Raw genomic sequence first — 15,942 nt, 5'->3', positions numbered from 1 at the left:
CTACCTATATATATATATATATATATATATTTTCATGCTATACACTCGAATATATTCAATGCTGTACACAGTTACAGTATTTCTCAATTTTCTTGATTATCTCTGTTAACCGTGCGATTACGTTATGATCTCAAATGCATATTTATTACTTATGGAAAAAATATGTACACTTCAAATATTTTGGAATCAATAAATTAAATGATATAAGCTTCTTGTACGTTATATTGAAATAAACTTATCAGACAACATAAGTTTTAAGTGGTTCCACCTTTCGAAAAATCTTAGTTTATTCGCTTCCTCTTTTATCCATTAGTGATGAGTAAATACCACAATTTATCCGAAGGTGAAACAATTAATCCTCTCATTAATTTATATTTATATCAAAATAAAGAAATTCGTACATGTTTGTAATTCTCGTTATCTTCTACTTTTTCTTCGAGAATATATTTACTAGATTTACATAATTTATTTCCTTAATTAACGTACAGACGTCTAGTTGCTATATGTTTGTAAGTCTCTTCATTAAATTTTTGTACGAGATGCAGAAAGCGATTTAAAAGAGCGAGAGAAAGAAAGAAGGCACGTTTGTTTGCTACTGCCTATATAGTTTTTCAGTATTTGTCGTAAGAGTTAGGATACTGAACATCTCTTTGCGAAGACCCGCTTCATCCGGTGTTCCCTGTTTCAAGCAAGAAAAATATTCAGAAATGCGCCGACTTTGTTCCTCACTTTTTGATTTTAACGTTTGTTTGTTCCACCATTTCCTGAAACATGTACCGATGTACCAGAGGACGAACTGGATGCATTCGATTCTTTATCTGCAATTCACGCAGAGATAGCAAGGTTCCATTAGTTGTGTTTACTTGGGACTGTCAAAGCGCATTGAGAGACATATAGACTAGCAAAATATAAACACACTATATCTAATAAATTATTAGTAATAGATTGCGCTCAAATTTATCCTATAAAATTAATTAATGGATATGATTAAAAACGTTGCGAAATTTCTAAAATATATATTATTAAATATAATTAAAATAGAAAAACTTTTTCATAAAATTAAAATATCTATGTAAAGATGATTTCTCAAATTTTTATTATTTAAATTAAAGAAACGTAAGATAATTGGTTATAACATAAATATATGTTCAATTGCATATATATGAAAATATATCGTGCATTATATAATTACAAGATTTTTATGTCTAATTAAAGATAATGTTTCATTAAAATCGAAAGAGTAAGAAACACAGTTCCTACGTCTTTAAACATGCTTTAATATTATGAATTTGTATTGACCAATTGTATTATTTTTTAGGTCACGGTCACTGGTTCAACCACGACAAGTACGAACACAGTCCATCCTAGTGTAAACGATATGGACTGGTTCGCCGGTGTCGCCGAGGAAGAATTGTTGTATTACACCGGTGTCGGCAACGACGTCGATTCCTTGTGGGCTGTTATTGGAAGCTTTGTACCCCCGCCACCTAGACCACCTTATCTACCCGAAGAGAGCATCGCTACCGATGGACTCACTACTTGCGATTTATGTTCGTGGGCATGGAGGAACGACAGGCATTCTTTTTCTCTGGATGGCACCCTTGGTAAGTCTTACATTTCTCGTAATATGAATGTTATCATATTTCTTTGTTCAGATGATGTACTAGGTAATTTTAATTTAACTATTTGTTATACAAGTGTAAACAGAAGCAAGGATTTGATGTTTAAAATCCGCTTTTATAAAAGCTGATATATAGACATAAAAAATATATAAAATAAAATTATATCTTTAAAGTCCTGTGATACACTAATTATAAGATTACACATTCACAAGAAAAAAATCACGAGAAATTAATTCCTTTCAAACTATTGATATTTAAATAAAATTTCGACACTAAAAAGTAAATATGTTTAATTTCTCATAACTTTTAAATATGAATTCTATTCAAACGTTTTAATTGTTCCATATTAACATCACTCAATCGCAATTCAAGGGGTTTCTATCAGGCACGAGTAGAAGTACTATCAAAATACATTCGCTTCAATATGGCGTTTGTCATTTACTAAGCTCTGTCAGTTTTTCTTGTCATCACTTCAGCTAGTAGTTCTCAAAAGACGAGTGTTCTTTCGAGCCATACATCTGTCCACATCAAGACCGAGAGTTATTCCTCGTATACACACTCGACTGTGTTTGCAACGTATTTATTCGTCAAACAGCTTTTCCAGTCTAGTACGTGCTTCAGGATTTGGGGAGATCCCTCTCGAATAAACGTCAACGAAGGTTCATTGTAACGAAACTGTGAAATTCTTATTCTTCTAGACACCCTAATGAAGGGCGTTCAAAACACACACATACACAGATTCTCTTCTAATTATCATTATGTCATACATAATTATTATTTCATGTATTATTCTAATATAGTTTCGTTAAAAAAAGGATAAATATATAAATTAAACAAAGAAGATTTTTTTTATTGAAAAGTTAAATTTAACGTGTGTACGTTAATTACATAACAGTATGATACATTTTATAAGAATACCTATACACATACTACGACTTGGCTTGCGAACTTTTCAAACATCTTTATTTCTCACTCTACCTGCTACACACAGGAAGTATTATATGAGGATTTTCATTATTCGAAATTGCTCCAAATCAAGGGTTGGACACAGGATAAATGTCGATGCGATGATGAGAGAGATCATTATTACAAGCACACGAGGTGATCGTCTTAAGCACGTTCATTAAACGTAATGATTAGTAATGCAAAGGTACAACAGCATACTGTGTTTTTTATCTCTTCTGTCGTGATTTTTGTCACATCTTAATTATGAGAGTGCAAAATGCATTCAATATACAGTTTTACATAATCGTAGATAATATTATATTATTTTTTCATGTATAATTACATGCTAAAAGAAACAGAAAATGATAATGCTGCTATACAAGAGACAGAAACAAATTGAAAAATATTAAAACCGCAGTAGATATTACAGAAGATTGCCGGAACATCGTTGAAAATTTCATGCCGTATTTTCTTATCTTTTCTTACTCATTTCTTGTCTCTCATTTGTATTAGCATTAATTATTGTAACAGACATTGCTAAAATTGTTTCCGTTTTTTTATAACGAAAGTTGCCCCCCAAATATATTATTTATATACTAATCATATATATATTTGTTTGTTCTTGATTTTAAACTGAAGGAAATTGATTACAATATTAATATAAGTGCATTGTAACGATAACAATTGTCGACTACAAAAGAATTCGTCAGACCTCCCTATACGTTTCCTATCGTAACGTGTAAACTGTAAGGGATAATTCTCGGATGCTTTGCCCTAACGTATAGGCCGACCTTCACATCCGGTTGATGTGCCCCGACCAATCAGAAACACGCCGGTCCCGCTCTCATGATTCTTTCTTTCGGGATCGGTGTTCGCATGTACGCACGAAACATACGCAAGTTTCTGCATCATGACACGCGGTGTTTCCCCACTCCTTCGATGGGCCTCCTCAGGGGCCTCGCCCCTATCTTCTTCCGTCCCGCCGACCCCGTCGTCCGGGCTCGCATTATCGCCATTACCATGAATTCCCGCAGTTATTACGCCTCTGTTGCACCGCCACCAAAATGGCGGCTGGGTGCATCCTATCGTGCGAGGAGGACGCACTCTTCGTTTGCTCTTCTTTTTATTGTGGCGCCTGCGCTGCCGGCATGTCGTGCTACGTTATACCGCTCGACAATTAACGTCGAGAATGGCGGCGGTCGACGGTGGGGATAATTGACCCTGTCAGGACTATGACAGCACTTTTACACTGTTGCATGATTCGCTGGGTCGATCTCTTCTCGTACTTTATATTTTGTATCGGATAACTTGTAGCGTATTTCTGGTCGCAATGAAAGCCGAGGTTTTAAATTAGATTTGAATCTAATCTCCCTTGATCGCTCAAGCATGTTTCCGACGATAAAATCATTTGATACTCTTGCAAGTTCAATCACAATGCCATAGATATTCTCTATGTATGCGCGTGCGCGCGCGCACGCGCGCGCGCGCGCGCGTGTGTGTGTGTGTGTGTGCGTGTGCGTGAATAGAGCATATAACTATTTATAAACTTCGAATGAAAGCTGTTAGTCATTACATCATCGTCATACCAATTAAATCTTAATTACTATCATGTTATAACTTGTTCTAATTTGAGAAAAAAAATTTCTCATTCTATTATCTTCATAAATGCACGCGTCATGTATTACATGGTTTACGAGAAACGTGTTTCGACGCGCGACTCGACATCCTCGTCATCAAATCGTGTACGAAGTATGGCGCACGAATGGAACCTGGCGATAAATAAAGAAAATAGAACCGGAGCAAGAGAGCGGTGCATCAGGGGCTTCAAGGAGGCTGGCAACGGCGGTAATCATCGCGTCACTTCCCATCCTTCACGACGTAATAATTACGAGATCGCGCCTCTTACTCTCGACGTGATGCAGGCCCGTGCTTGTCGACGAGAAAAGACAACGAGAGAGGCGGGGAGGCCGAGACAAAAGAAAACAGAGGAGAGAACGGACTTAATGCGAGCTTGCGAGTATCTTTCGGTCTTTTGCCTCGTGTCGACGTAGGCCGCACGATTCGGCGTGACTTCAACAGCGAGCAATAACTCGTACATTTCGCACTCGAAGATCTGCGCGAAGGTTCGTTAACGCTCGACGAGGGTGGCATTTATTATGTGAACGACGAGTAAAAATTTCACACTGAGAGCCAGTAAGAGATTCGCAAATAGAACAAAAGGTGATTAATTATTGTACCCTCAAGGAATGTTTCAGTCAAGGAAGTATGTCAAGTTAACAGAGAAAAGTAGTTTGTGTATTTATTAAGTTTTCAAGTGCGCAGTGAATGTTAAATTTGATTTATCAAAAAAATCAAAAAATATATAAATTTCAATTTTAACTCATTTTTGCAATCCTTTAATATCGTAAAAAATGCTTTGACATCAAATCTACAATATATTTTATTATATAATATAGACTGAATTTTTTTTATTTATATTATAAATAAAATTATAGATTTAATTATTGTGTAGAGATATTAATATTTCTAAAACTTTATAACAAAATAGATCAATATATAAATATCAAAGATAAATGGACTTGTTCATTTTTTATCATAAAAATCTTTTATGGCATTTAATACATTCGTAAAAATAATCTATATTATGACTAAATATATATTTTTGAGCTATATAATAAATAATGTTTTTTGATCTATATAAATAAACATATCGAAAAAACAAACTTTTATATATTTGTAATTACTTTTGTCTGTCTCTAATATTTGTCTCTTATTGTGTTAGAAATTTTATGTTTTATATAAAGTGGTTAATCTCTGCATCGGAATATAAATCGATTTAATAATGTGGGACGCATAACGGTGCGTGTATAAATTGCCAGACATTAATTGCACCATGACATTAAGCAAAGCGAACTACGCTGCACAGTCTTGATTCTCAAAGAAATAAGAAATAATGAGTATAATAAGTTACGATATGTAAATCACTCTCGTTCAAACACTTCCGGTTTCTAGGACTCTAAGTTAGATTAAAGCATTAATAACTGCATTAATTGTAACAGGGAATAATTGGGCTATTCAGAATAAAATTGATATCTTCATTTAATTATCCAATAGATATAATAGAATTAAACTTCTCTGCATAATTCGAAAATAAAACCATCCTTTAAATAATCAAAAATTGTACATCTAATTCACGCTATGCCTGCGAGCACGTTTTGCTATTTCCATGGTACGATAACCAGCAGGTAGCCGTACTCTCTCGCGTATATCCGCACTGGACTGATGTTATCTTGTTGCGTATACGCCTGGACCAAGAGAACGTAACGAGGCTTCCCTTAGTTCAACGGTAAGCATCTCCTCCGTCTCCTCCATTCCCTCTTCTTCTTCTTTACTGTTTCACATCGTCGTTTCCCATGCTCCTCTCCATATCTTCCTTTTTCAATGAGCCACAATGTCGAGCATTCGCTGCGACGAAAGTAAGCACCTTCGCGCCTGTATATCGCGCGATGCCGACGAATGCAAACGAGAACAAGTAGCAAGGAGGTCTCGTGCGTGCGAGAAATTTCATGGGCTAACTCTTGAGTCCCACCTTCCCGCCTCTTTATGTGCCCCCAAGCCGTACACTTTTAATCTAAAAGCCGATCTCGCCCACGTAGATTTATTGGCAGGACCCCCTCCCCCGGCGAAGCCGTATTCGAATAATGCGAAGACTATCACTCGTATATTTCGATTACGAGTACGTGATTGCACGCGTTAGAATTTAATTTGTTATGTCGTTTCATGGAGAATAGAACATTTTTTAATTGAAAGAAAATCCAAAAATATGATAAAAAATGTTAGATTAATTGATGAATATAATCGCTTCTTAAGGAAAAGATTTGTACATTGAAAGAAAAGATTGGCTGCTACAATAAATTAGATGATAAAATATGACTTAGCATTTTTAATTGACTGCAACAGCCAGTATTTTGTTGCAGCAATTTTTGATTGTTTTAGCTTATCTACAATGTCAATATAAGATTTCGATAGGCTAACGCAACCAAAAATTGTCTGCTATAATCAATTAAAAATGCTATGCTATATTCAGCCAATTTTTTCTTTCAGTGTATAATTAAAAAAATTTTGTAATCATCTTATTATTAGCGACAAGGCATGTTAAATACGGACGTAGATGCATTAATGATATATGAATCTATAAATGTATTTTAAAAAATAAGTGACAATATTTTAAATAATTATATATGTACATCATGTGCGTACTTTCTTCTTCAAAATGAAATTTATATATTATAGATTTATACATTAATTCATTTAATTTACACAATGCAGGAATATTATTTTTGTATTTTGATTTATTGTTTGATAAACATGGATAAAGACTCGTGTATTTATTAAAAATTAACAGATATTAACAAAAGAAAGAAATAAAAAATAAAAAGAGCTTCACGAAACAAAGCGAAATGATATAATACTCAAATGATATAATACTCAATTTCTTATCCTGTAATAGGATAAGAACGTTCATAATTAAGGTAAGCATTGATTCAATGTCTATAAAGTTTCTCGATTGTGTCGCCGGTATGAATACACAAGTAGACTTCATTCTGCCGATGATGGATATGAAAAATGATTCGCGATCTCGCGGAGAGGCACGTATGAATTATCGCAGGCTCACTAATGCCATCAGATAGCTGTCATGAAAGCGGAGAAATTACACAGGAAGAGAGGCTAAGACTGGTGAGCGTATTAATCGTGCATTTTAGTGGATAATTAATTCAACTTCAAAGAGTCACGAGTTAATTATATGTAAATAAAGATCGCTGGCGTAGATAGGCAAATCATCAATCTTGCGAGAAGCGGTCGGCGTACTGCTATGTTCGCCGGCACACACGTGAATTATAGAAAACGGTAAATTGGATAATGGTATGTTTATTATTGAGATAGTGCATTGCACATCGATGCCCACGCGCGAGCTCATGTATCGCACAATTTTGCTGCAGCGATTGAGCGCACCGCTAACGATGATTGGTACGGAGTTAATTATCGTGTCCTCTATATTATTTCCTTTTGACAGTCTCTTCGTACAAATTACTCAAAGATTACGCACCGAAGTTTGCTTTATAATAGTGCATATTAATCACAACTACGAAGCTGTCGTAATCTACGTAATGCCGCGGCGATAGCTAGGACGCAGTAATTAGTGAGTCTCACGGTACACTAGTGCGCTAACGTTTTCATTAAAATAGCGAGCGAGGTTTATGACATTTCATTTAACCTGCGATATCTCACGCCGCTCAATTATATTTCGTGATTATATAATTCGCGTTACGCTCCGTTGTCGCAACCTCTTTTCGACGCCTCGCAAACAGCATGCCAATAAAATCTATTATCCATCTGTTCTTTATCGATGAACTCTTTGAACCGGCGCAGTGCAATAAGTTGAAGTGAAATAAATACATATTTGTTTCATTTCAATTTATTGCACCTTATGCAGCAGTTCAGAGAGTTCATCGATAAAGAACAGATGATATGTTCGTGATTCTGCAAGAAGAAATAAAATCGATGTCGCCACAAATTAAAATCCTCGTGTATTCCGATGAATTTACCATGATGTAAAGATCGCAGTACAGACTTTTTCATAGCGCATAGTGCATACAAGAGAGTCAACAAATTAGAATTCTTTCTTTCCTTCCATTTCATTGAAAAGTGAAAACTTTGATTGATTGATTGTGCAAAAATCTGTGCTGCAGCGTTAAATATCCATTCTTATACAACATGCAGTAAACAAACATCATTTAATTATATAAAATAGTAATCGGAAGTAAAAGGAATCATATGGCGATCATATTTATTAATTTCTGGTATGAAAGGCACCAGAATTAAAATTTTATTGTACTTTTTAAATTCTTTATGTATAAAGTAAGGAGAAGAAACACACGTAACTCAGAAAAACACTTTTATTCTTATCCAAGAACTGTTAGGAAATCTTCTTTCTCTCATATTTAAATTTTTCTCGAAGACTTTCCTTTAGCAGCTGACTATTTACGCTTTGCTGTTTCCAACAGTATTTCAATATAATTAAGATTACCTGAAACGATTATATGAAGACAGTTGAAATCATTCCGGCGAGACTTCCTTATCTGCGGCACTTACCGAGCTATGCCGAACATAGTTGCTTTATCTGGACAACACGAAATGTGGCGCGGTACCGGAAACATCCGCGTTCCACCTGCCGATGGCATCGTGCTCGTTTAGGAATGCTTGTAAAGACGCGATCGATCGTCAGAAGCGGTCGTTATTTATCGTCCTTTTTCAACTTTCTTCTTGTCAACTCGCGTTGTTTCACGTGGGCGTGCGGTTAGGTGAGAACGCGAAAGAAGATGTTAACACCCGTCACGTATCTCTATACTAAACATCGTAGAAATACCACAGTATTCATGGCGATTGTCGTGAGTCAGGAGATTCGACGAACCCGGTGGCAACCCGCAGAGACTAACTTTTCCTACCCCGATTGCGGCGAAAGCTGTCGACCTCCTGCGCGGTGTGACTGCTCTTCACAGAATTTTATACGAACCACCCAGAAGTAAAATGGATGTCGATATTTTCTACACTTAGCTCTTTCTGTGAGATAATTAAGCTCTATTCCAATTTTACTCAAATTGTATTTGGAGAGCTGTTATAATTTCTTATTGCGCATATCATTAAGATATCTTATTAATGTGAAAGGTTGAATTTTTTATACAACATTTTTTGCAGATATTATAAATAAAGGTATACCTTTTTTTATATGAATAAGGATTTTATTAATTTTATTTCAATGTACTAATTTTGCGTTAAGTGTAGCATCATTATACTATAACAATTTTCAGTTTCTGTGAAAAAAAATATATAAGAAAATGTAAAAATAAAATGAGCGAATAGTCATAGAAAAAAGTTATACCTTTTTATGATATTTTGATTTTTTAAATAAAATCTTCAACTTTCTATTAAATATACGTGTTCATAATAGTAACTCTACAGACAAAAAGTTCTTCGGACGACACTTATGATTCGCACTATTACATGACGTTAAAAAATAAAGTCATCAAATTACGATTCATCGATTATATTCCAGAGTGACCGACTGTAATGTCATTCCGTAAAATGCGACAATGGTGCCTTTGTTTTCCTCCTGGACCTCTTCTCGTACATTATTAACGATAACGCGCATGCCTCTTGAGAAGGTTTTTAAAGACATACTCCGGCTTCGTGAAGAAGTGCTCTTCTATCTTTCTTGTTCTCCGTGCCTTTCTATTTCGCTTCTTTTTGGCCCAACGAGCGCAGAACGAGCCACACACAGAAGAACCTATCCACTCGATTCTATTCTTACACTTTTATCCGACGTAGGTACGAACCTGACGTTGACGTGTACCAAGTACCTTCGAGCGTGTTTCTCGAGTTCAGGGTTGATGTAGTATATGAGCGAACGATTCCGTTAACTAAGCTCCGTTTGTATAAGCACAGAGTATTTCTCACGAACAGCCACTGGGAATAACCAACTGGTTCTTCAAAGAAAGTTTTTTGCTTATTAATGCATGCAGATGCCATTAATATGCCAAAAGTTTCACTCACGAAATTAGACATTACATGACACGTTATGAAAAGCTATCAATTGTATAATTTGTACTTTCACATATTAATATATTATGTACTTCTGTGTACATCAATATTGAATAAATATTGAATTGCTTTGTTGCGTTTCCAATATATTATTAGCATCTACAGATTTTTACAATAATTTTATAATAATATATACACTTTTTCTGCACTCATATTTATATTAATTATATTTCTATTATTGAAATCTTGTATAATAACATTTTTAAATAATTAAGGATTGTTATCAAAATACAAAATGCATTTCTAAAAAAACATGGCCGATATTTGACATTTCCAAAATTGAAATTGAAATTATTTAAATATATTTCTGGATCAGAATTTTTTAATCAATTATTCCAAATATTCTAAACATTTATTTATATATGTTCAAATAATTTTTTTGAATAGAATAACAAAATATATTTTACTTACTTGTAAAAACGAAGATATTTATCTCTTTATTGAGAGAATTTTATTGAGATATCTTATGTACTCATGCAATCATCGATGATACTTTTACTATTGAGATTATTATCGTTGTTTCTGATGTTATATAATCATCGTGACTATTGTTAGCGTACGGATTGCATCGTGCAGCGTATTGATACCGTTTTACGCCTCCGGGGAAGTGCTCGGTTCTTCCATTGCGGCGGCTTCGGAAAGCTGCCAATCAAGGCGCGATCGCGCTCTCCTCGAAGGGCAGATTTCAGATCTGAGATCAACCGACGCAATCTGAATGCGGCGTTCAATGACCCCGCGACTAAATGCGACGCGTTCACTAAGTACGAAGGACAATGTCCAGTTGGTGAGATTATTCAGATAAATGCATCATTACTGAGCTTTGCAAAGCCTAGTACAGTTGAATCTCTTCCGCGTATCTATTCATCTATCTATTTATCTATCTATCTATCTATCTATTTGTATCATTACTTTTTCTCTTCTCAAGTATGTTGCAAGTAACAGACAAGCTTTTATTTCAACAAACGAAGATAATTTTGTGCATGTACGTGTGGATCATATAATATTTACGAATTAAATATTAAAGATTTTTTCTAATTAAATTAAATGCATTTACTTTGCTGCCATAAAAATTATTTTTAACTATAGTAAAAAAATTCTCTAAGATTAGTCTTTTAAAACAAAAATTTAAATCTTAAATTCATGAAAAACTTGTTACACTTTTAAATATTTTCTGAAAATTAAATTGTTTTAAAATTTATTTACTATAAATTTACTTATCTCGAAATTAAATAAAGAATACAAAAAAATTAAAATATCAAATTATTAAGAAAAATGCACAGTCAATGATTCAAAGATGAACGAACACTATGATCAATCAATTCGGCAAGTTCGATCGTTTCGCTTAAATAAGAGCGATTTATTCTGCACAGCTCAATAACGAGGATGAACTTAAGAACTCTCACTCTGTAAAGTGTTGATAATTGATATTTGATCGCGTGCCAGGCCGGCAATTAAATGCTTTCAGGAAGCCGTTGCGGCGGTCGCGTCTTTTTTATCGTGCATGTCAAGCGAGAGAGAGAGAGAGGATCCGAGATGAAGCGCACGTATACACGTGGAAAGACAACCGACTGTCTGACTGTCAGTCCGTCTGTCTCGCCGGCCACACCTTCGCGGACAGACCGACGAAGAAAGAAAAAAAGAGAGAACGAGAGAGAGAGAGAGAGAGAGAGAGAGAGAGAGAGAGAGAGAGAGAGAGAGAGAAACGAATGTGGAGGAGTATCTCGACTGGAACCTAGAGATGGGATGACGGATAACTCCGTTCAGTCGATCGTTCACCTGGTGATGGATCTGTTCTCGACTATTCTTTATTCCCGGCATTTCCTCCGCACCATACTCTCCCTCATCACCAGAGTGCTGACTCGGAGCACGTTATGTACACCTTATACACATTTTCAATCATGATCTACCATTCGAACTTGTATGGCTTTATCGATTGTAAGTCATAGATAACGAAAGGCTGAGCGGTGTAAAAAAAACTCGATAATACAAATTCTATCGAATTTTATCGTATGTCATATTCGATTAGATAATGATGATATAATAACAGTATTTTTGTTCACTCTCTCTTATTTTTTCTTTTTCTCTTTTTTTTCGGTAGATATCGATCATTTTAGATATCGATCAGATTAGAATGACGTAACGTATGTCCACTGCAATCAAATCAAGACAGCTCATATTTCGCACATGGTCAGACCATACCGGATGAATAATTCAGCAGTCTCTTAATTCGAAATGTCATCATACGACCGTGTACGAATCTTCTTGACTGCACGGTGTGAATCTGAACAGAATTTTTGTGACGTCCGACATGCTTCGCTGGCACATCAACATTTCATATGCACATTCAACCGAATGTCGATTACTTAGCACAACGTAAAACATGAGAAATCGTGATCTTTTCCCGCAAGATAATTTCTTTTTTTTTCCACGAATTAACTCGTTACTGCCGTTAACTGAAGAATTAATAAAAATGTTTGAGCAGTATAAGTCACGCATTTCGAAAACGCGATCAATACAACGAAATGATTTACATGTCGAAACCCAGCACGCCGCGTATCTTTTATATACGAGAGTTCGAAAGTCGACGGACGATTAACGGTGAAAGTCTTCGGCGTGAATTACGATGTGTCCGGAAGACGCATGCACCTAGCACGCAGGGCGTTTACTCAAAGCTATAATCGATTTTTCGTCACCACTGTGAGAGATTACGACCTATGGTGATGATAAAGCTACTGAACGGTACAGCTTTAGAATGATAAATAGAAAGAAGATTATTGTAAGATAGATTATTGTAAGATAAAAATTATTATAAGATAGATTGTATAAGCCATACGATTATAAAAAGATTGTAATGAAATATTGACAATAAGTTACTTGGCAATCTTAACATTATTGTATTAGAATAAAGAAAATAGAGATTATATTTTGATGGCTAATTAAATTGCATATTGATTTTATATTTTTATATCAATATCCAAGTATTCCGATATTTTCAGTTATTAGTTTTATAGTTCCTCCATATTTTAATTTTATTTTAATTTTATTGTAGAAAACGTGAATATATTCATATTATATATCAGAGATAACAACTTTCTATGATTTTTAAATAGATTAATAAACATATAAATAAACAATAAATTAATAATATTTACAGTAATTTACAGTGATTCTTTTTTATTGTAAAATTGAATGTTGAAAGAAGTTTAATGATGGAGACAGAAGAACAAATATTGACGAAATATTTGTTAATTTAGAATACGATTTGTTTACAGAAATGCTTAAGAATTAAACACTAGGATTAAATATCTCCTGATAAACGAACAGCCGATTAATCTACAAAGGAAACGCCTCGAATCTCTTAAACCTTACAACATCCTTGCACTTCGACCCCATCTTTATAAGAAAATCGAAAGATCAAATAAAAGTGATTTGCGATTGGATTAAATTCATCGCGTCTGAAACCTCACAACTATTATTGATTTTTCACTTACATAATTACTGTACTGGCTTTTCATAGCACGGTGTCGTCTGATAAAATGAAATTGAAAAATGTATTACCACTTATATAGATTATTTTATACTTTGTTTATTATTGTCCATATAATGCACATTACTGGTGGAAATCAATAAAAATAATGACCACTGTTAAATGGTCGATATAATACAATAGCTAAAAGCCCGCTGTATTTACGCGCATTTATGGAGAGATATCTTATCAGGCTTGCTTTATACATTTGTTTTAGCCGGTAGCGGGCGAATGTGAAAGAGACGTGAATATGTAATGAGTCCCGAAGCAGGTATATTGAGCCATCAGGTAGACGAGACAACCTTTCACAAACGATGCTTTTAAAATTTTTAGTCACCTGGGTTTTATTTATGAGCGTCCGACTAATTTCTCGAATAATCATGCGAAATTTACTGTCATTGTGTGAATTTTCTCACTGGCATATGCGATAACGCTATATGCGAAATGCTATATAACGATGAATAAAATACAGATATTATTGTTAGCCAAACTTTGCCTCTCTATCTACCTAAGCATTTTCTATTATTTTAAATTTACTAAAATCTTTTGAGTAATTAATAATGTCCAGTGTCATTAATTTTTTAATCGATACTAATATACAAATTATAAATTAATGCAATTTAAGAATATGGAAAATAACTATAATATAATTCATTTAACTAGTTACAATATGATTACATCAAAGCAAACCTGCATTTTTATTTCTTTATCTATTCGTTTACTTTAAAAATGTACATATTTTGTTTTTATTTATAATTAATTATAAAAAGAGTCGAATTAATTTTCTCAGCAATTTTATTCTTATTTTATTATTCCATCTTGTAATTGCACACACTAAATTTGTACAAATCTTAGTTTTATCAAATTTGGAATAAATTCTTTTCAACAAAGCTGAGTAATATTATTTCCTCACTAACATAAATTTTATGGATACTAACTCATGCGTATTTTTTCCTACAGCCGTTTCAAATCAGATAGATATAAAGAGCGCAATTAAGAGTAAAAACGCGAGCGCAGCTCAATAAAAAATGAAAAAATAACAAATAGTGAACATGAGGAATTGTAGAAGCAGAAATTACCGGCAAAAAGTATCGCGAAGTAACAGAGTTAACAGATAAGACCCGCAAAAATGAACTTAGACCTCGCCAAGCCTTTCGTTCACAAAGTTCAAAGAGTGAACGATTAAAGTTGCGGTGGCGATAATGACAGAAGATGATAACTCAATTATCATGGTATATACAGTCTCGCAAATTTTAAGCAATTCTTTCTATTTGCTGACTCAACGAATTTAGAGAGACTTGTTCTCTTCTTATCAAAAACATAAACAAATTTTTAACATAAATAAGAGATATTTTCAGTCAAAACATCTTGATGCTTAATAATATTCTTATTGATAATTATATTTATATATTCACATATGAATATTATTAACATAAGTATCAAAATTTACTTTCACCGAAAATGGCACTCTTCTTTTATTTGTATTTAAAACATTTCTCGATCGATTTTATTTAACAAATTTTTAAGTTTTATATAATAAAAAAATCACGAGATATAATTTGCATATTACAACACTCAAAAAAAATATATTTTTCGCTTGAATTCAATGTCTCTATATTTGAATGGAATTACAAAATTTAATATGAAGGTATTCTCTCGAAACTAGACGTCAAAGTGTTACGGAGAAAAATTTTTATTAAATCGATCAAAAAACTTATATAGGTATGTAAAGCACGAAGATGTTGTGGACCGTCCAGTATATGAACAATGTTGTTCTGGCAAGAAAGACGCGGCTGAAAGACCCCCTGGTGTGTCCGCCAGTCCTCGGTGTGGCGGGTAAATTATTGTTCTTAATGACATATTTATCGATGGTGCTGTGGATACCGAGAAATAAGACATTGAGTCACTGCTTCGTCCGTTTCGTGGTAAACCACCAGACTTGCTAAATGTCTTATTCAACTCGTCCAGACCATTTCGTTTTCGCTTCTGCGAAAGATGACAAAACACCTGATGACTAGATTACCAACTAGAATTTATTTTATTTACGTCGCATTTTGACGCGAACAGAATAACAGCTACTAGGAATTTCTTTCTGACAAATCACAAGTAAGTGGAAGACGGAAAAAATTATCAAATAAGCAAATATCAAATTAAATAGTAGAAAAAGCATCACTAAATAATAACAGAATC

At 34.1% G+C, this 15,942-nt stretch overlaps 1 protein-coding gene across 1 annotated transcript in view; it reads left to right on the top strand.

Moving 5' to 3' along the window:
- Positions 1-15,942, top strand: part of LOC108686016 (TSC22 domain family protein 1) — a 77,059-nt gene that overhangs the window by 41,259 nt on the left and 19,858 nt on the right. Inside the window, exon 2 of the mRNA XM_018191058.1 lies at positions 1,319-1,604. Coding sequence (XP_018046547.1) covers positions 1,319-1,604 — 286 coding nt within the window. The remainder of the gene's footprint in view (positions 1-1,318; positions 1,605-15,942) is intronic.

The sequence above is a fragment of the Atta colombica genome, unplaced genomic scaffold (genome assembly GCF_001594045.1).
Source record: "Atta colombica isolate Treedump-2 unplaced genomic scaffold, Acol1.0 scaffold163, whole genome shotgun sequence".
NCBI lineage: Eukaryota > Metazoa > Arthropoda > Insecta > Hymenoptera > Formicidae > Atta > Atta colombica.
The sequence above is the reverse complement of the archived record's forward strand: the minus strand, read 5'-3'. Positions and strand labels throughout refer to the sequence as shown.